General features: G+C 43.1%; 1 protein-coding gene across 20 annotated transcripts in view; it reads right to left on the bottom strand.

Annotated features, from left to right (window-relative positions):
* The window catches only part of ANK2 (ankyrin 2), a 343812-nt gene that overhangs the window by 84630 nt on the left and 236975 nt on the right, over positions 1-22207 (bottom strand). For 13 of the 20 annotated variants that reach the window (XM_075750954.1, XM_075750938.1, XM_075750941.1 and 10 more), the window contains 11 exons: positions 17040-17138; positions 15309-15506; positions 12214-12312; positions 11945-12043; positions 9347-9445; positions 8015-8212; positions 5933-6031; positions 5318-5416; positions 3851-4048; positions 2284-2382; positions 2078-2176 (listed from right to left, as the gene is read on the bottom strand). In XM_075750954.1, coding sequence (XP_075607069.1) covers positions 2078-2176; positions 2284-2382; positions 3851-4048; positions 5318-5416; positions 5933-6031; positions 8015-8212; positions 9347-9445; positions 11945-12043; positions 12214-12312; positions 15309-15506; positions 17040-17138 — 1386 coding nt within the window. The remainder of the gene's footprint in view (positions 1-2077; positions 2177-2283; positions 2383-3850; positions 4049-5317; positions 5417-5932; positions 6032-8014; positions 8213-9346; positions 9446-11944; positions 12044-12213; positions 12313-15308; positions 15507-17039; positions 17139-22207) is intronic. The other 7 variants (XM_075750945.1, XM_075750946.1, XM_075750957.1 and 4 more) reach the window with 3 other exon arrangements.

Genomic DNA, 22207 nt, shown 5'->3' with positions numbered 1-22207 from the left:
CCTTCAAAAGGCTTGACCAAGCTGAAATTACACTTAAAACCACGTACACAACGTCTGTCTTAATAAACACTCTTAACTCCATATACTTCTCTGCTCCAGTGAATCGTTCTAATGTTACACAATACAGAAACATAACCAAAGTGAACTTCAGCTAGTTGATCTGCGATGGTATTGTGTAAGGCCAGTCAGGCAATTCATTTACAAAATTATTTGCAACTGGCTTTGAAAGCAAGCAGAGAATAAACTGGAAGAAAACACCGAGCTGATCTCACTGTACACTTATGTAAAGCCTGGGGCCAGGCTCTGAAAGACACGCTCAGAGTTATCTCTTTTGCAAACGAATAGATGCAAGTAATGCTTTGTACCACTAATTAAATAGCGGTAGCTCAGAACTGCTGCAGTTCTTACATTTACAGTATGTGTGCGTGGACTACAAAGAAATCGAAGGAGGATTTTACTCTAGATGGTAGTGCAAAGTAAATTTGCTATCTTTGCTTAAAATATTAGTGCAGTCCTCCAAAACCAGAATTCAGCCATATTATTTTTCTCTGGAGATGGTCCAAAGCATCAGGCAGGCTTTCTCTAGTTAAAGACCTAGCTGCAACAGAGGTTACTTATTCTTTAACATGCCTATCCTAAATCCAGCCAGGACAGATTTGTTCTTTAAACTGAGTCCACAGTAACAGTTGACAGATTGCCAGTATTTTTACTGGTCCCCAGGTGTGAGATTTTGAACAACCACTGCCCCATACTCTCATACAAACTTGCCGACTTTAATGAAATTATTCTAAGTAAGTGAAATACCTGGGGAAATGGCATCAGAAGTATGTCTGTCCGTTTAGTTAGCCTCCAAATACCTCAGCTGAATATCTTGGCAGCTATCATTTGGATCATGCTAGTGTCTGCTTTGTTAATTCTTATCAGCTGTTTTTTCTAGTGGTGTTGCCTGTTGTTTTGGAATCCCTGGGTTTATGCCCATTGATTTGGGGTGATCTCGCAAGGGATGGGCCAGCATCTTTTGTTTATTTACTGTGCTGTTTCCCACCGCATTGAGCTGCGACCAGTGTGATGAAATAGTGCTACTTGGAGAAAGGAATCCACCCCATAGGTCACGGCTGGGGACAGAGGAGCTGGCCAGAGGGACCAGGGGACTACAAGCCTGTGATTTTTACTGGGTCTTACAAATACCAAGTATGTCACTAGAAATATCGGTGGACTTCTTCACGTTGATCCCAAGACATCCAATCTGAAGCTAGGAGCTATTGCCTGAAGGCACCTTTAATTCAGCCGAAGCCCTGCAGTTACCCTTCTCTTTCTGATAAGGGTGATGTGATGGTATCCAGGATGCAACGCATGGCTGCTGTCACCAAAAACCTCTCTGTGTGTACACAGGAGATACACAACTCTTGCTACAAAATGCATCTCGTTCAGCTGTTGTGCCCACCAGCTGATATCTGAAGAAACTGCTGAAGTCCGAGGATTTTGTTCAGACTTTGGCTATAGGCAGTGAGGTCCAGTTCAGTATAACAGCGTACCCAGATTCCCCTCCAAAAAACCCCAAATCTGTCTTCAGTCAACTGCATTCCCCCGCCCCAGCCGCTTCCTCTCCCACAGCCATACCTCCCACGCTTTGATCTGCAGGAATTTTTCCCACTGTCCTCCCAGCACATTGGAAAGAACCTGGAACCACCCTCGCGGTGTCTGAATTGTTACTTACTAGTTTGGCAGCACACTGGTATTACACTGGTGTAAACCATGTGTAAATGGGACCTGAAACAAGCTCGCATTTGTTAGTTTGCAAGCCAAAAGAAAAAAAAGAACACACACAATGAAATCGATTCTCTACCTCCTTCTTTCATATGCCCGAAGAGCTACCTGACTTTTCTTTTGTGAACACTACACAATGAGATGTAGCACAGAGAAAGCATTCCACTACAGCCATGGAGCACCATACGTCGACACCTACCATGCAATAATTATAGTTTACTAGTGAAAAGGCACCTATAGTATGTATTCGTGGTGCTTGGTTACCAGGTTCCTAATAAAGAGCAAAAGCAAGCAATGAAAAATTCTTTACCTTTGTTTTAGCATTGACATTTGCTCCCTGCTTGAGAAGAAAATTCACCATTTTGATGTTTCCATAGTGACACGCCACGATTAAAGGTGTATAACCGAGCTACAATAAGAGAACAAAGAAGTAAAACTGCAGGCTCAGTGGAACATTCCTTTTACAATGGCAGCATCCTCTGGCACCCAGGAGACGGTAGCCACTCCATGAGTTACCTTTGTCTGAGCGTCCTGGTTCGCACCGTGTTTTGTGAGTATTTCAGCTACATTCACTTTATCCTCTTGAGCTGCAAGGTGTAAGGATGTCAGGCCAGTCTGGAGGTGGAATAGGCAAAATAAATAAAAATAAAAATAAGAATAAAACCTACTTTACACGAGAAAAGAAATCTAGACTTTCCCTCTTTATCATTTTTAAAACATGAAGAGATCCTAATTATAGCTTCTAAGTATGGGTGGTTTTTTTAAACAAAGCAGAGCTGATGTTTCTTCTGTTCCGGCTGACAAACAGCTCCAAAGCAATTACATCACCATAACCACAGAGTAAAACTTTCAGGCATCAATGATCAGGATTTTCTACAATAATGTCAGTTGGGAAGCTGAGGAGCCCATTAATAAATTAGGGAAGCACATTCACTGCGCTTCCCACTCCTCAGACAGGAAAGGGAACCTTGACAACTGCAGGAACGAGTCAGGATGAAGAAAACAACTCCAGAAATAGATTCCATTCAAAGATGCCAAGGAAATGGATGCAGCCTTTAACTAAAAGCTCACTGTGTTCGCTCACACAGCACCTGCCTGTGAACAAGGCAGGGAACTAATTTTGTAAGGGAAATGAAAATCGCTCTGTTTCTCCTTGGTTAGGTAGCGTAATTCATTAATGCCAGACAATGAGAGACCCGAGCCTTCGATTTTGACTTGTATGAACGAAAGCTGCAGGCTTCTGACCTTAAGTAAATAATACTTACATATATGTCTGGATAAATCTGGTGACCTATGAAGATCTACAGAAATGGGGCTTTTTTGAGGAACTTGTTTTCTATGAAAAAGCTGTCACGTACAATCAGAAAAAAACTTTTTAAAAAAAAAATTGGAAAGGTCCTGCATAGGATTTTTCTCACTCGCTACTCCGCTACGAATACTGTTTTGTTGTTTGCCAGACACTGCCAATTTCTTCCACTTGGAAAGAAGGCAGAAGGATAAACGTAGGAGGAAAAGTGCCTTTGCTGGCAAGAGCACTAACTATTTTAGAGTGTAGCTCTCAGGTTTCCAATACGTGTTGTTAAATCTACCCATGGACCCACAAACTCCAGAATTTTACATTCCTCTTCCTTTGCATCTAATGTAAAACTTCAGGAGTACGTGCAAAACACCTGAAAGATGGCGAGGTGGCAGCACAACAAAAATACTGCTGTCCTGCCTTCCTGAATGCTCAGAAACAATTTTCTCTGGGGCTGCCTTTCCTCCTGCAACCTCTCTACCAGAGCCAGGTGTTACCTCGCTTTCCTCCGCTCACTGCAAACAGCTGCAGCTCCTCCTGTGCGTAACCCAGTACAGCTCTCAGTTACATGATATAAGTTAACTGGGCAATCCATCTGCCAGTCCTAGATATCCTCTTCTCACTTTTACTGTTCACCCACCTGTTGTCACTTCTGCAGACTCGCAAATATGTATATAAGGAAGCGAAGCTGAGAATTCCTGACAACATGACATCATTCCTACACTGCGCTCTGCATCTTACTGGATACTCCCACCCAACAGTACTTGGTCTCCGGCTGTGAGTTACCTTTGTGGCCACGTGGATATTGGCTCCTTTCTCCAAAAGCAAGGTTACCATGTCAGCGTGACCTTCTTGGGAGGCCAAGTGAAGCGGAGTGACTCCCTGCTTGGTCAGAATGTTGGTCTCAGCCCCATAGTTCAACAGCGTGGTAGCTATCTGCATCTGATTTTTCTTGGCAGCAATATGCAGAGGGGTGTATCCATTCTAACACCAGTCGGGAAACAAAATGAGAATAAAGTTAACAGTCACGTAAGCTTAAGAAGTCAAACAGCATAAACCAGTATTATTTTATGGTACCCCATATTACTAGTTCATTAAATTTTCTAGGCCAGACATGTCCCACAGGGCCCTGCTGTTGTGTTGCTTTGTCCGTCTGTTATTTCACCATCTAAACTAGAACAAAGCCAGCCCTCCCTAGGGTGGGCAGGACTGGTCAGCCGGTACCTTCAAATTATCCTGAGTTTGACACCTACATTTTGAATACCCTATGTTGTAAATATTCACTTTTGACTGATGAGTGACATTCGCCGTGATGAGCGATGAGTGCACGCTCTTCATTGCACTACGCTTTCTCGGAGCGCGTGGGTAGAGGTGTGTTTGCATATGGAATTTTGATACATGTGTCAGTCATGGCGCTGGTTGGAAACCGCAATAGGGAGGAACGTTTTTCTGATCAAATTAACCATTTCAGCAAAGTAGAGTAGTATTAATGGTACTTTCTGGCAATAAGACAGATTTCCCACCTTTAATTGCTTTACAACGCACTGTAGGGGGAAAATTCTGGATTACAGCAGCCAGTCCCTCTGGAGGTGTTCAGTTGGTTGGTCTGTGGTGTTTGGTTTTTTTAAAAGGGAGCTTTCCCAAACTATCCTACTGCAACTGGAGCTTTTGCTGCTCTCCATGCACCGCAATGGAAACAACAGCTCCGAAACAACCACTGTATCAATCACACGTCTGACATCAGCACCCATTCGCTCGTTATTTGCCCCTTTTAGCAGCCTTGGCCTAAGACAGGGATATCACAGCACTGTTCTTAACCCCGGAACGAAGTTTCCGTATGCGTGGTCAGAATGTACGTGCCATTTCTAATACCACACAATACTAAAGTGACTTCCAGCTATGAGTAAAACTCACAAACATAAAACCAGGCTGACACACACGCATACGTATATACATACACATATTTCTTCTTCTTCAAGGAAGGTCTGAGAGAGCTGTACGCTAACTCAGGTTAGGGACCATCCATCCAGAGCCAACTTCCCGCTACACGAACCTCACACAGCTCAGCGACTCAACTAGCGCTATTACGATCACCACACCCCCCCACAACCCCCCGGACAGCCCGTTCCAGTGCCTGACCTCCCACACCCTAGAGATTATTTTGTTTCTTTACATCCCGTGTGGGAAAGGCGGAGGGGCCGGGCCGGGCCGCCCTGTTGGCGAGGGTTCCTCAGGCGGGCGGCGGGAGCTCACCTTGGCGGTCGCGTGAGGTGAGGCGCCCTTCTCCAGCAGCAGCAGCGCTACCTTCTGGTTGTCGTAATGGGCCGCCACATGGAGGGGAGTGAGGCCGTTCTGTAAGGGCGGTTATGGCGTTAGGCTCGGGCTCGAGGCGGGGAGGAAGGCGGGAGGCCTAGTGCGTGAGGTGAGCGGCGCCATGCAGGGCTGGGGCGGGAAGCGAGGGACGGAGGGCGTTAGTGGCGGGGGGGAAGCGGTGGAGGAGGGTGAATCTGAGCGGCCTGGCTGCAGGCCTGGGTGCTGTCTCCTCAGAGCTCACGCTGAGCAATTCTCACAGCGTGGAGGGAAAACGGGCTGGGCCTCCGCAGTTAGCCATTAGGATTTGGACAGGTTGGAGAGCCCAGCGTGCCCTCCTGCCAGGGACCCAAACCCGACACGCTCGGTAGCGCGGTTTCCACAATTAGCAGGCGTAACCATTGCCCTTGGGGGAAGAACGAGACCCTCACAGAGCCAAAGCTGCCATCTGAAAGCAGCTGCACCCTTCTTTTGCATGCACATTTCACACGCTTCTTTTCCTAGGGAAGGATCCAAATCGCTGCTGATTTTTATTTTTATTTTTTTCTTTCTCAGTACCTTGCCAGCTGAATCGGGAGAGGCACGACGCTGCAGCAGGAGTTTTGCCACTTCCAGGCTCCCATATTTGGCCGCCACATGCAAAGGTGTGAATCCCTTCTGAAAATTTCCAGGAGATAAAAAGCAGATGCTTGCGTTAAAGCCCATGCTGACGTCTCTCTTTTAAGAGCTATGTATTACGTGCTTACTCATCAATCTATATTCTAGCTCACAGAATCAACAGCCATACCTAGAAAGAGCATCTTCTCTTGAAAGCACTTTGAGAAGCATAAAATACGAGAACATACTTTCCCTTTTATTATTCTTTCCTATGTACGTGCTGTCAGGCTGGCAGACATTTTATCTGATACAGACTCTACTAGCAACATACACTGTGTGTGGGCAACAAAGGCGCTCGTTCAAATTTCTTCACACCAGCTGCACTTTTTAGGTTTAGGATGACAGCTTTAGAAATATTTCCTGTATCAATTGTTGCCAGCAACAATGAAACACCAACTAAATTCAGGGAGAAAAGCTCCACGCTTTGTCTTCCTCCTTTAGAGTTTGTTGAAGAATGATTTCTATTTGGACTTGTGTATCCATACTAAGTCACTAAGTTCTGCTGCAGCCTCTGAACCGCAGCTAAAAAACCAGTCATGCCTGAGTCAATGGCAGTGCTTTTGGAAATACATTACGGCAAGACTAAAAGTCTTATCTTCTAAAAAGAGTCATTTTCTGTTATTTTTAATAATGCTTGTCCGTACAGCACAGGTGTAAGGTCTATGCCAAACTAACATGCTCTTTACCTGTTCTTTTAATTTAAAAAAAAAGTGTTGATGAGGAAAACTCACGGATGCAAGACAGCAGGTGGCAGGCTGCACCACCACCCTGACAGTCAATCCAGGGAGCTACAATGACCTATTTGCCTGACAAATAAGTGATGTGTAACGTTTATTATCATTATCATCTTGTTCCATTAATCCCACCTCAAAAAAAGTTTACGTCAGGGAATCTCAAACATTTCCAGTTCATGAATCACAGGTTTGTAGAGAGATTATCTGATGGACTACATCTTCTCCTATTCATAATTACGAATGTTCCTGCAGTACCAAAGCAATTGCCATAAAGCAATATGGGAAATTAGGAAAGTATTTAATGTATTTTTAGCCATTTTAATGTGATTTAACAGCTGGAGAAAAGGAGCACAGCAAGCATTCCCAGTAATCCGTGGATCATAATTTGAAAATTGCTGGTTTAGTCTTCTAAAACCTGGAAGACATCCTGTTGTTCAAAAATATGTTTTAAGCTCCAGCTGTAAAATCGGGGTACTTTTTTAAGACAAAAACAATAGCGAAAATTCAGTGATTCTCAATCACATGCGATAAATTTGGAAGAAATATCTTGCAACATCATTCTATTCACAGCTATCTGTTTTCTTACGCGTTCATCGCTCTGCTAGGAATCTATTGGTAAACACTTTTGGCTAACAAAACAATAATCATTCTGCAGACTGTTTCTTTTATAACCCCAGACAAAATGGCCTATTGTGTCATATGACGCCTCATTTACAGAACCACTGTAAATTCAGCATTTACAGATTCAGCATTAGATGCGACTGGACAGATGCTGACTTGTATGTTTTAGGAACATTTCTTTCAGCTAGCACAGACCAGAAATATTTTACTATTTAAATAAACAAGGTATTGAAGAATAAGCAGGCCTGTTCATAAAAAAAGTGTCGTTGTCATCCTCTTTTCTTTTTTGAAAATTTTGCCCAAAAAAGCCCTACCCATAACACAATGGGGAAGAGAGAAAAGAGGACTTCGTGTACATATTAATCCCATCGGGACCGGCTGTTTATCACAATCTGCATTTGGCTCCAGCAGGAACCAAACTCCCAACTTTACATGACAGGAAAATATGTCAAAATTTGATTAACTTCTGATACATTACTTCAGTCTATTGAATCGCTGCGGATTACGTAAGAACAAAACACAAGACCCAAACTAGCTCAGTTTGTCAGTGCGAAAGCGCATTCCTCGGGGAACGCTGGCGCGCGCTGCCTGTCCTACTGGAAGCCAGACGTAAAGCATTTTGTCTTACTTTGGTGGACATGGAGTGCGAGGCACCTGCCTCTAGAAGAACCGACGCGACATCGACTTGTCCCTCTCTGGCAGAGATGTGCAGCGGAGTGTACCCGTTAGTTGTTGCAGCGTCAGGGTGGGCCATGTGCTGTAGCAGGAGTTGGACGATCTCCGTTTTACCCAAGCGAGAAGCAATGTGCAGTGGGGTCTGTTCTTCCTACAACTCAAATCGAGTCGATAATTAGCGCAGGTAGAACCACCCTGAACACGACGTTCTGGGTGATCCCGATAGATCTATCTATGCATTTGTCTTGCAAAAATCCTAAGAAGTAATAGTACAAAAAAAGGCAGCAACGGAGGGCTCATAGGTTAATTTTTGCAGTAAGCTTCAGCAACGTTTTATTAGAGAGAACTATAAAGAAAAACATTGTTTTTTCTTTTATCAAGCTTATCGCGTACATTGCTGTGAGCGTCAGTTGCACCTTGCTCTACAAACAGTCCCCTTGGTTTTAAAATCTGGCGCTGACTGCTATCAGAACCTCCGATGTTTGGTTTTAGGACATGGCTGTGCGCGTCCTTCCTTGCTCAGACAGAATAGCTATCGCTGGTCTGAGCCAGGCTGTACTGGGTCTAGCGAGGATGGAGTTAATTTTCATCACAGCAGCCCATATGGTGCTCTGTTTTAGATTTCTGACCAAGACAGTGTTGATAACACACCAGTCTTTTAGTTATTGCTTACACAGCACCAAGGCTTTCTCTGTTTCTCCCTCTGCTCCCCAGGAATAGGCTGGGGGTGGGCAAGAGGTTGGGAGGGGACACAGCCAGGACAGCTGGCCCAAACTGGCCGAGGAGATAATCCACAGCATATAACATGACGCTTAGCAATAAAACCTGGGGGTGAGTTTTTCCAAAGAAGCCGTTGCTCGGAAACTGGCTGGGCAGTGGTCTGCTTGTGGGAGGTGGTGAGTGATTGCCTTTGCATCACTTGTTGAGGGGAGAGGTTTGTGGGGTTTTTTTTTCCTTTCTCCTTCACCTATTAAACTGTCTTTATCTCAACCCAAAAGGTTTTCTTGCTTTCACCCTTCCGGTTCTCTCCTCCATCCTGCTGCAGGGGCAGCAAGCAAACGACTGAACGGGACCGAGCTGCCGGCCGGGGTCAGCCCACCACACGCATTCTCTTTGGAAGATCTACGCATAAATAGGTTAACCATTTTCAGAACTGGTTTTTAGGTGTGCTTAATATTGAATCAACAAATCAACATAAAAACGAAATTGCTCCTCCCTAGCTCCTCGGTTTCAGCCACGTTTTTGAGTATGAGAAAGCAAAAAGAGTTGTAAGCAGAACACCTACCCTGGCTCGAGCATCAACCAGGGCCCCATTTCTCAGGAGGCAGCGAACTACTTCCACCTGCCCAGCACGTGCCGCCATGTGCAACGCAGTTTCTCCACGCTGCGGAAAAGCAAAAGCGTTTCAGTGTCCTAAACTTAACCACATGAAGAAACAAGAGCTCCAACGGTGTAAATTCCACCCACGTCAACTCGTGCAGAGACCCGCCTTTCCGCCAGCTGAGAATCTGGCTTCAGACCCAGTAACAGGCAGTTCCGAAGGGTGTTGTGCATACACGTCGCTGGGACTGAGTACGCTTCGGTTTGCAAACTCGGTGATCCCAACAAACATAATCTCACCGCAGAGGGTCAGAATGAAAATCCTAGCTTATAGAAAATTCTGCCGTATAGACCCCTCGGTCACATATGTTCCTCAGCTTTCTACACAACCACGCATCAGCTCGTGTGGCGCACAGGAGATAAGAGTATATCGAGCCTGTCTCTCTCAAGGGATTGCGAGGCACATGAGCCTCAAGATGGAAGGGGATATTTTTCCAGATGGTCTCTTCCTGCATGCTGTGTGGAGCTGGCAGCGTTAAAAGGCCTCGCAATGGCTGTGCACAACCGAGCCAGCATGTGAAACGTCTAAAATCTGTGCTCAGCAGCGTGGCTCTGTCTGCAGGCTATGGAAGGAATCTTGTTTCAAGCCTTTTGTAGCCCACAGAATCTGAAGGAGAATATGAAATTTTGGAAAGCTGACTGGAGTGATATGGAATTTCAGATCAGGATAACAAAGTACGGATGATACATCCAAAGCATTTACTTTTTGCACAGGTATGCAAAGGAACACTGGAAGAGCGTGTTCCTTGATGACGGCGTTTCTGGCTTAATTTTGCACTGTCCGGCACTCTTTGAGCGCACTGTCCTAAAGCGGACTGAACCAGTCCCTGCGCAGCTCATCTGGTACATTAGGCACCGGGACAGTTCTGCAACCAGGAGCTCTGGGTTTATCCGTTGTGTTACGAAAACGCAGCAGGACCGATCACTTCTTTGTGCTAATCGTTCCTTCTCCTTATGCACACCCTGGTCAAAATCTTTTTTTTTTTTTTTTGCATCAGAATCAGGAATTATGTCGTCTTGTCCTTTGTCTAGATGTAGGAAAAGAAGCAGCCTGAGCTTGCCTGCTATTATGAACTTCTAATTAAAGCAAACCCTCTTCACTGGGAGCTGATTTATCTTGACATTTTAAAATTAACATTGTATTACCAGCTGTGATTAGGAAGCAGCAACAAACAAAATCCCGCAGCCCTAGCTACAAATCTTAATAGAGAATTTCATCTATATAAACTTTACTACCTGAAAAACGAGCTGTTTAAAATGTGAATAAGGTTTACATTTCACACACTCTAAAGATCAAATTTCTATCAAGACCCTTTTGGCCCTGAATTAGCAAAGCAATTTAGCTTTTGGAAACAGTTAGTAATTCAACAGGGAACTTCAGCTTACCAAGTAAAGGCCAAGACACCTGTGTAGCATAAATTGTAAAGTGTTAAAATTGCACACAAATGTCCGGTAATGCAATACTTCTAATGGCTTCCACAAGAATTTCTTGTTGGCTTTTATATCATCAATAAAGTTTTTATATAAAGATTGCTTCTATTAAAAAAAAAAAGTGTGAAAGCAATAAGAGACTTGGTCAAGAAAAGTCTGTTCTAACGATTCAAGCAAACAACTCGGTGCACTAAACATTTTCACCAGGTTCCACCTAAGATTTTTCTAACTGAGAATAACTGAGGAGTCCAGCGTACCCAGATTACTAAATTTTTATCACTGTTTTGTTGTTGGGAACACTTATCTATAACCTTATTGACTGGTAAAAAGCTGCTTTCAAAGTGCAGATGGTCATAACTTGAATATTTGTTTACACTGCTGAATTTGAACAGTAAGGTATCTATGAAATACAGCTCAGAAAACGATCTTATTCTTTTTATTGTTGTTATTCTTGGTAACCAGGCTATTGGTATACAAACACTGATTTCTATGGTAAGTCAGGTTCTGCATTTTATGTTACCTCCCAAAGGTCACATTTTCTAGATTTTAAGCATGTTCTTTTGACAGGCACCAGTTCCTGGAATTTCCTGTGTAAGAGGAACATCTTGAGTTTAACATTTTTAACTTTTTTGTTCAATTTTTAGGTTTTAAGCACTTTGTACCCTCTCACTGACACAAACAACAGAATTTCACGGCAGCCAGCGAAGCTATGCAAGCAGAAATTCGAGCCATTTGGACTAAAATTTCATCCTTCAGAACGGAAACACAGTCTTCCCCGTGACTTGGCTTATCATCAGGTTTGGATGTATTTGGTGAGCTTTGTCTGTTTCTAAGGGAAACTTTACCTACTCCAGCATTGCCGAACAACACACGAAACCACAGACGGCTTACAACGCGCACACGATCACCGTTTTCCCCCCTCTTCTCTACAGGCGCTAGGAACAATTTGTCCTAAAATGCAATTAAGCCAGAAAGAATCCTTAAAATGTGACCTTTGGTTGAGCTACACGGTAGGCCAGACCCTTTTGGGAGGAGGTGACGCAGAGATGATTCTAGTCAAAGCCATACTCACAATGTTAGTGACATCGGGAGAGGCTCCGTTCTGCAGCAGAAGGAGGACTATGTTCAAGTGGCCCATAAATGCAGCCACGTGTATTGGTGTGAGGCCCGACTGCGAAACAAAGCAAGAGCAGTTTTACTCCTCTGCACGGGCGTAGAGAAGGGGCTTCTTCGTTTAAATAAAACATAAGTGGAAGTGAGGCATGATAGGAGAGAGAAAAAAGGAAGCAAGAAGGGAGAGAGAGAAGGAATGTTTCTTCAGGACATGAAACATTTTTCTACCTCTGTTATAGCCTGGATTGAAGCCCCATATTTCACCAGGAGTTCCATGACTTTGATGCGATTTTTCTTGCAGGCAATGTGCAGTGGAGTAAAACCATTCTGTGCAAAAGACAGTCACGTTAGTTAAAAACATGCAGCTACACTTTCCACACAGCTCCATGCTGGCACACCCAGCGCAGAAGGGTTAGAGTACCAGAAGCAATCGTTCTTTAAGCACAACGGGTTATGAATTACAGGCGTCTCTCCCAGTAGGCTGAGAGGGAACAAAGCAGTGCCGCTGCTTTCTTCTTAGGCGATGGAGAGAAAGTGAACTTCCACCTCCAAAAACCACACACAGACATGCCCGCTCCGACTCCCAAGTGTATGCGTGCGTGCGCGTGCGTATGGAGGCGGTTCTGAAGTCTGCACGCGTGTAAGTCTAAGGATGACTTAAAAGTGCTTCCCAAGGTTGCCTAACCCACGGAAAATACAAGAAATGATAGTGATCGCTTTGAAATCAGGCACTGGCTTTCGAAATGTATAAAGCACATTCTATACCTCTCTAGGAAAAAAGCAGTGTACTTCCTGATTCTGCCCTATTTTATTTGTCTTTTTAGAGTATCTTGTAATCTAAGCATCTATGTGTATTTATTTTTGTATTTATGCATCAATCTACAGTACACTGTATTCATGTTTGGGGGGGGGTGGGGTGGCGGCATTCTGTGAGGCCTCTTAAACAAACAGCCACTACTTCAGCCGCGGCTTCACGATACAAAGTGTTCACTCTTGAAGCATTTGTGGCCCCCCCTTCCTTTATTCCTGCCGAATCAAAAAGCATCGTTAAGCAAGGGATCAGCCCTCATCTGGATTAAAATTAAATGGGGCAGGGACAGGAATGAAAGAGGGGTGGGGAAGGGAACATCTTAAATCAAGATTGCACCTTGGCATTTTGTATTGAGAGACAATAGTTTCAGTGTTGCGCTTACTCAGTTAAGATGAGGGCCCAAATCAAAGCATGTCTTCGTACTCGATACTGCGATACATGCTTTGACTTTCAGCTTTTTTTATGTACTATTATGGTTAATGCAGGTTAAGTGTGTGCCTAAAGCTAAGCAAACACATTACTCGCCACACGTGAACATTTTAGTGAAAAGCACAACTAACCTTTTCAGATAATGTTGAAAAATTGCTATCTTTTCGAATGAACAGGATGGGTATTGCTAAACAATCAATCAGCAGTAAACAGAACTTATCAGTGAAATCGTAGCTCATGGGAAGAGGCATGTGACAGATAATTCTACAGTCAGCTTCTGTTAAGGGAAATGTTAATTACTAGTTGATTTGAAGGTGCTTTAAAGCATATACAGATTGGAAAAGCTAAGAACTCATATAGTGCTTGTATCCCCAAATCATTTTTCAACCATTAACAATTTATTTTTTTCATCTAGCTGAAAATGAATTATTTGTAAAATTTATTCCATCACAGGACCCTGCTGAATATCATTACTACTATTAGCCTTCTCCAATTTCTAAAGAAGGCATCAAAACCATTAGATATTTTACCTCCTGCACAGCATCTCAATATATTTCATAGGACTTTTACTGTTCCAGAAATTTCCACATTTTCACTTAATTTTACTGCCCGAGTTGATTTAATTTTGCTACTTCTATTTAAGTGAGGAGCAGTTTGATGGGGGAGAGGAGGAGGCAGAAAAACTGTATCACTAATAGAAATTATGAGCATCATTTAATACATTAAATACTATAAACAAGCCAGAGGCGACAAGTCCCTGATGGGAGAGGAAACAAGAGGGGGGGGGGGAAAAACCCCAGTCTGGAGGGAAGAGAGCAGAGAAATGGCAGCCTGAGGGTATTTTCCTTTCATTTCAGATGTTTCTCTGGGAGGGAGGGATGGGGAGGAACAGAAGGTTTATTTCTGGTCATGGAAGGAAAGAAAGAAAGAAACAAAGATGTGGGGGCTAGCATTTAACGTGTATGTGTGGGTAGCTGAGGAAAGTACAGCTAAAGATAATCAGAAGACTGGCAAGAAAAACAAGAAAGGATGAAAACAGCATGGAAAAAGATCAACCCAAGTGAACATGATACCAAGAAACGCAACAAAAAAAGCATAAGAGGAGGAAGCAAGAGGGGTTATGGGATTTGCAGGGACAGATGAAAAATGGGAGGGCAGAAGAAAATTGCGTCAATAAAAAGTCAGTTCCAAGGAAGTAAGGGAAATAAGGGATAGGGGAAGCCTTCACAGAAAAATACAGGGTCACGTTGAAGGCCAGAAGCTGGGGAAGACATCAGAGTGGTCGGCGGTGAAAGCTCCGTGGAGTCATTGAATGCAGCGGGCAATGGCAGACATCTTGCCACGCAGAATTATCTCAAGGGTTCACAGGCTCTTTCTTTCCCCCCACTGAACGTAACATATTGGTGTTTTAACTGCCATCCAGCTCACCGTTCTTGGGGACACTTCCTATTCGAGAAAATGGGAATCTGGTCTGGGTTTGGATAAAGACTCTTGAAAGCTTTATATGTTCCTGAAGCCAAATGTGATGGTTTTCTCTCAGTTAGGGGATAATGGTCTGATCAGCGAGTGAAGGGAATCGTACCTGTTTTCCTGTAAGCATCAGAAGAACTGTTTTTTGAAAAGGAAGAAAAGTGGCACCTAACAGGGGGAACGTCATAATTTGATAAATGCAGCAATATTACCTGTTTAACGTATCTTCTCCGTGCCAATCAGCTTACTGATTCAGCTGAAAGCTTAGAAATTATTTGTGGATCATATCACATAGCATGGAAAACCGAACTATTAATTCAGTAAAACACCAGCGCATACGTTAGCATCAGCTAGAAATGGCTCTGATTTTAGGAAATCTGTGCAGCTTCCAGACCTGATACCACAGCCACTTGCCATGGGACGTGGTCCACGACTAGGTCTAATGATATGAGATACAACACTGGTAACCAGCAGATGTGACAACCCCTGTTGTTACTGCAACTATTTAAGGCTGCTGGAGCTTGGTGACGGAGTTTTCACTTAGCTTTACGGGTAAGAGCTACTCATCTGCCCTGGACAACTTTGTTACACGACACAGGTGGGACAGGTTTACCAGGGCACGAGCATTGGGATTTGCTCTCTTGTCCAGGAGGAGTTTGGTGACACGATAGTGGCCGCAGTGCGCGGCCACGTGGAGGGCGGTCAGGTAATCCAGCGTGACATCATCCACGGGAGCTTTGTGCTGCAGGAGGTGTTTGACGCATTCCACGTGGTCCCCCTGGGCCGCCATGTGAAGCGGAGAGAGTCCATTCTGCGACAAAAGAAAACAGAACGCTAACTTCTAGTAACTCTCGCTTAGACCGTGGCATGCATTCAGAGGATGCCGTCACGAGTTTGCAGAGCACCCCCATCGCTGAAACAGAGACGGACCTCAGCTACGGACTGGAAGAAAAACTGAAAAAAAGCTATAGCCACCCCTCCCCTTCCAGCAAATGCAGGCAAATTTAGAGGAACGTCATGTAATTAACTAAAATCAGAATTTAATCAAAGCAAAAGAATCTAAGGGTCTTGACTCATGATTTAAGAAAATATATCTTGACCTTAAAAGACAGTTCTGGGGATACTCACCAAAACACTGAGACACGGGTTGTATGTTAATCAGAGGAAAAGCCCCTACTTACCCATTATCGTATTTATTAAGGGACCTGTATTTTTTTCTTTAAGCGTTCAATGAAAAAAGAAATTATATTGGCAAACCTGACCCCTGAGCTTCTGGGAAATGATACTTTCAACCACCACCACCGCCACGGCTGGGCCTTTTGTTCAAACCATAACACTTGAAGGGCAGTGGAAGCAGGAGCTTTTTGGAAATACTGAAGTAGTTTGTCCTGACTGGCAACATCTGCCTTTGAACGGCAACATCTGGGAATCTTACCTGAAGTGTGCACAATGTACGTGGCAGGGTCCATTCTTCTGAGCCTCTCTACCTCTTAGTGAAGTGAGACTGTTGACACATGAGGTTCACCTAACCACCTTCTCTCACCAAAGGAATCAGTGAAACTATAAGGAATCTTTTCCCCACAATTCCCATCTCCCTCTGGATCCCTCTCGCATAAACAGATGACCTGCACTACTATCAAGGATGCATAGCTTGAGTACATCCTTATTTGATGTAGCTAAGGTGCTTCCAACCCAGGGATAAAAACTCCTGAAGCCTATCAAGAGAAAATCCTGAGTCTCCAATAAGGATAACCAGGGGTCAGAGTACCCAATTTGCCCTTGTTTTGAGCCATATTTGAGGCAGTGGGGCCCAGTAAACAGTGAACCGGTCTGAAACCGGTATTTTGTCCCTCCTGATCTTCCAGGGGACCTCAAGCAAATCATTGCAATACTCTACTCCACTGCTTGATAGCAGCTACCTTTGCCAGGCCCTCTGAAATTTAGTGATGCGAAGTGCTGCTCAGTGGAGTTTGCTATTCTACTGCAAGTGTCTTTGTCTCATTAGCCCGACCAAAGGGACAGCATTTGTATGACATGCATTCGTCTTAGACATGCGCTTTTCAGAAATCAGTAAGAACACACCAAAATTATTTTCCAAGTCTGAACATGACGTGTTTAGTCTGATATTGCAGAGAGTGGCAAAGACGTGTATATTGTTTTGTATATCTGCAAAGGATAGGCCCTAATTATGCAAGAAAACCTTATTCTGGATCATTCTACCCATTAATACATTTCCTTTGGGAGAACAGAAATGTTCCCGTCTTCTTCCTTGTCCTTTCAGTGACACTGAAAATTCCGTGGAAAGTTACACAGAGCTGTTACCATATCCTAATCAGACGCACACCTTGGTCCGTGCAAGCAGCGGGGCACCTCGTTCCAGGAGCAGCTCCACAACTTGGTCATGTCCACTTCGTGCAGCACAGTGGAGTGGGGTGAGTCCATCCTTCGAGTAAAAGGAGGAAAAACAAAATGAGCACATCCCCAACCGGCACTATGAGGAACACCCTTCCGGGAATGCAGCCTCACAAACATGTGAAAAAGCTCTTTTTTTTTTTTTGTTTTTTTTCTTTTTTTGACTCCTACCTGAAGGTGGCTCCACAACATGCAGTTTTTTGACTCCTACCTGAAGCTGCCTCCACAACATGACATTTCATCCCTATTCTTCCTTGCACCAGTAAAGGACACTCTAAGGTTACCGTTTCAGAGAGTAAGTCCACTGTGTGTTCAAATCTCTTATCAAAGAGGATAATGTGAGCATGCATTACCTCCTCCCCTCCTCCTCTGCACGCCTTTGAGATTGTAGTGCCTCTCCCTGGGTAATGTGTGCTGGGCCAAGGATGCTCCGTAAATCAACCCCTGTCCTTTGGATTGCTTTAGATGCAGGGGTGAAACAAGAAATGTTCATACTAGCAAATTTACTCTAGAATTTATTTGGGTTTTTTAAAGAGGCAGCAGGAGAAAGAAGATTTTAAAACAGAGAAATAAACAGAACAAACCCTTTCATTCCTGAGCTTGAGTGGTGAACAAAGAGCTAACAACCCTTTGCTAAAATTGCTGTGAGACCACCAACTCTGCAGTATTTTTTTCCGTTGCAGAACACCACCCTATGTCAAGACTCACTCAGGCTACTCAGTGACGATCACAGCAGCGGTGGCAAAAGATGTCCAAGGAAACATTTAGATAGCAGAACGTGTTCTAGGTAATTCTGCTACCGTTTGGACTTTATGTAGAAGAATACAGGAACTATGAGGCAAGAAAAATGGTTGCAAAAGAATATTGGCGCTGAATGACCAAAAAAAGAAAATGTGTAAAAAACAGAAACCCAAGTTTTCATCTCCTTAGACCTTGATATTGTTCAAGCAGGCACTCAGAGAAGCCATCAATACTCATTCAACAGAGATAGGCTTATAAAGGTGAAATGGTAACAGTTTTTAATCACGAGAAAAGCCTCCTCCCTTTGAGACGCACTGCTCATCTTAGTTGAGGCAGATGCTACTATTCTAGGGTGCTTTCTGAAGAATCCAGTAACAGCATGATTAAAAGATGACTATACTGGTCTGAGATTGATTTATTACTTAGAAGTTAAAAAAAGTAGCAAAAATGCAAAACCACGGCCTTAAGTATGAGTTAGTGACCCTGCTTCATACACAGATATAGTTTGCCTTGGCGGAGTTTGGAGGAAGTCTACATAGCTATATTTTTAGTTCTATTACTAACCTTTTAAAATTAAAAGTAGCTCTAGACTGCGCAGTGCCATTGCAATTGCAACATCATTTTGGCTATGCAAATGTAGCCCTTTAATACTCTACAAAAGGTAATTCTAAGCAGCAGATCCTCCCTCACCCTCAGTTCTCAGCAGTGCAACAAAGCTCCACCGGAATTCTTCTCCCTCGCTTATCTACCGTTTCCAGAGATTTTTTTCCAAAACATGTGAAGGGGTTAGGCGTGCCTCGACACTCGCTATCTCAGAGGCAGAGGCATCACTAAATCCCATGGAAGCTTTGCAAAGAAATTCAACAGATGCAAGATCAAACCCGCAAACAGAATTCAAGGCTGCTCGGCATCTGGTAGATTGAGTCAATGTAAAGGAATTGGGTGTAACTAGCTTATCCATTTGATTTTTTCTGTGCTGAAACCTCAGAGCCCCCTAAATCAAGTCTTTATATGCACAACTGAGGTATATGTTCACCTCGCTGCCAGAGGGACTCATACACATAATTCCCATTAGCATTACTAAAGTGAGAATATATCCCAAACCTATTTCTAGGAAAGGTATTTATTTGGTGTTTCTTTCCAGTTTCTGGCTTTTTGTGCTCTACATTTTTAATCAATGTGGGAGGTTCACTTTCCCTATCTGCATAGTGACTTCGACGTTATTCTATTTGATAAAACAGCAAAAGAAAGGTAGAATTGTGTGTACCCTTGGGGGAAAAAAAAACCCCAACCAACCAACCAAAAAACCCAGGACAAATCCCCAGAAAAAAGCAGCAAAATGCAAGCTAAGAAACACATCAACTCCACAAGAAAGTCTAGCTAAAAGAAAAATAAGAACTAAATTGTTAAAAAGCATGTTTCCTCCTCTGTTCTTATCTATAATTCCTCTGAAAGTAAAGATAAAAATTTGCTACCTATCCTAGCTTTTATAAATACATCATCGTTTACTATCTGTACACTTTCCAGTAGGTGAATGAAGCAACACGCTTTGCAGCCTTCCCATGTAACCCTCTTCTCCTCCCTCTTTCTGCCCTGGGGAAAACAGCGTGTATCTCTTAAAATTACTGTATATTTAATACTTTAGATTCAATTTTTGCTTATATGTTTTCTTCAAAGATGAGGAAAATTGCAAAGAGAGGGATGTAGTAGAAGAATTAGTACATAATACAATGAGGACAACTGACAGTAGCCAACATCAAGAGACACACTGGTGTACCAAATTAGTCCTCTTTTGCACTATTATCTCTTTGCAATGAGTCTCTGAAATCTATGGCAGGAGATTGCCTCCGTACTTTTTTAAGCATTCCACTGCTAATTGGTACACCATGTAAACTGAAGAACACACGCTGACCAAAATACCGACCACGTCATTTGACAGGACACAAGACGCAAACACTGGGTCGAAGAGACACGGACTTTGGAGCACAGACAATGGATATCCCATAAACACAAAAGCTGCCATGCCAGGAGACAAGAAATTCAGCAGTTTTGTATTTTAAGAAGTCCAATACTTATCTCCTCATCCCAAATAATACATAATGGAGAGTTCAATGTTTTCATCTTCCAAGTGACATCCTGCACCCAGTGTTCTGCTGTTCCCATATGTGGCACTCTCCTAGCTCACGATTTGCAACGTAACCCACAGCTGGGTCACTTAGAAATGACGCTACGATCCTCTCCGTACATATGGAAGCCATGAAATCCCACCCCTCCTAATTTCCTCTTAAATGGCTGTCAAAATAGAAGGTAAATGTTTGCCTTTTTTTCTTGAAAATCAATCACTAGTCATTTTTTAACCTGCAAAATCAATTCTGAATTCTGTGTGTGACTCCAAACTGCCAGGCTCAGGAAAATAAAATTCTTGGGTCATTTCACAATGATTAAAATGCTTTACTTCAGCTTACCAGAGAGACTGAGATAAAAAGAAGCTGCGCTTACGAGAGATTCTTAATGGGAAATGATACGGGCAGCATCTTAATGGAAGGGGAGTTGCGCACATTCAGTGCTCAATGGAACAAAGACTGATGATAGCACATGAACATCAAAGGTCGAACTATCGAAGAATTCTTCTTAACCACAGCTGCATATTCTCTTTTTTTATAAGGGTGAAATAAAATTTTAGTATTCTGTATATCAGACGCACGAAACTGTCTAAATTTTCTCGACAAAGAGAGGCCTTTGCATTTGTTCGTTTTTCATTACTCCTAAACCTCGTCTCTAAAAATGAACAAGGCAAGTCTCTAAGCTCTCAGAGTCTTGGCATAATTAAACACGCTCTGAAGTATTCCTCCCGGTCTGCCATTCAAAGTACAAATTTAAAAAATATAACAAAAAATATAGCATGCATTTGCTTGAGTAATATTAACTGAAATAATTCTAAATAATAGACACTGTCTATATAGCTTGCTGAAATAACCTGTACAACATTCCTTCCCAGTCCCTTGTAAGCATTATATGAATCCACTAAATTTTTTACAGCAAAAATCTGCATTGAGATGAGATATTTATAATCTGACATTGCTTTAGGCATGGCAAAAACTGCCAATGAATTATTAGTGCTCTGTGCACGTGCAAAGACTGGGAGAAAACCTCACAGCAGGAAAAACCCACTGAAACACAGCGTAGGGCCAAGACAGGGTTCGGATCCTGCTACAACGGCTTTACGGTAGGAAACCCAGCACCGCGCGGAAACAGCAGAGAGCTGTGCCTGTTTTGTCAGGATGCATCTATACAAAAGGACATTACTACAAATAAAGCTCAGTACGTTCCCAGAACGAGTGTTAAGGGGTGTCTGAAGCACATTCACCACAAAACCACCCAACCCAACCAATAAAATCTGAGTTCCACCCCCTAGAGCTTCCTTCCTTTTCTTCTCCCAGTGGTATCATACGTCTCTCTGACCGACCTTCCACTTCTCTCGGCTCCAGCTGAGCCTCCTCTCTTTTCCGTGGCCCTTCTCCAACCCAAATGGCACACCAGACTTTCTCCCCACCGTTATCACGTCTACTCCCCTCTCCAGCTGCCACGCTCCGGGCACGCAACGTGTTTACTTTCCCACACAATAAGCTTACCATTCCAAGATTAGATGCCCTATTTCATTCCAGGGACTTTTTAATTATTTTTTTTTTCTCAACTGTAAATATTCTGAACAAAAGCCTACAAGAGGAGTCTAAGGAAAAATCCCAGAGGAAGAAAAATAAAAATTTCATTTCAGTGTTGGCAGGATTCAATAGAAAGAACACAAAATGTGCGAGAACTTCTGCGGCTGAGACAGGTGAACGTGTTCCTTCTTCCCTTCTAAGGGTGTTTGCATAGTCCCACAAAAATTGAAATACCAGTAAGGTGACAAAGGCCTGTGAATAACACTGTGTGTTAAAAATAAAAAAAATCAAACAAAAACTGAAAAAGCTTCACATGCCTGTTCTTTTTTATCCCCATACAATCTATATAGAGAGATGATAAAAATATAGATATTACAAAAACTGCATTCAGAAAGAATACAGCTAAACCCATTTCAATATCCCAAATACCCTCACTGTTGCTATTCCATTATATCAGAATATATATTTTTTAATAGAAACATCTATATTGGCCATGCTGAAATCGCTCTGCTTTTAAATGCTTAAAATAATTCCCCCTGTAATAACCCTCACTACGTTTCTGGAAGGCTGTAAATACTTTTCTTCTCTCAAAGTGCAAATTAATCATTGCCCCATTACTCTTGACCACATGACATCGATTTAATCATAAATTCAACTTTCCACCGTCTTTTAGAGGATTTTTCCGCACACTGATTCC

The sequence above is a fragment of the Balearica regulorum genome, chromosome 4 (genome assembly GCF_011004875.1).
Source record: "Balearica regulorum gibbericeps isolate bBalReg1 chromosome 4, bBalReg1.pri, whole genome shotgun sequence".
In the NCBI taxonomy this organism is placed as follows: domain Eukaryota; kingdom Metazoa; phylum Chordata; class Aves; order Gruiformes; family Gruidae; genus Balearica; species Balearica regulorum.
Note: the sequence above shows the minus strand (reverse complement) of the source record. Positions and strands in the feature narration are given on the sequence as shown.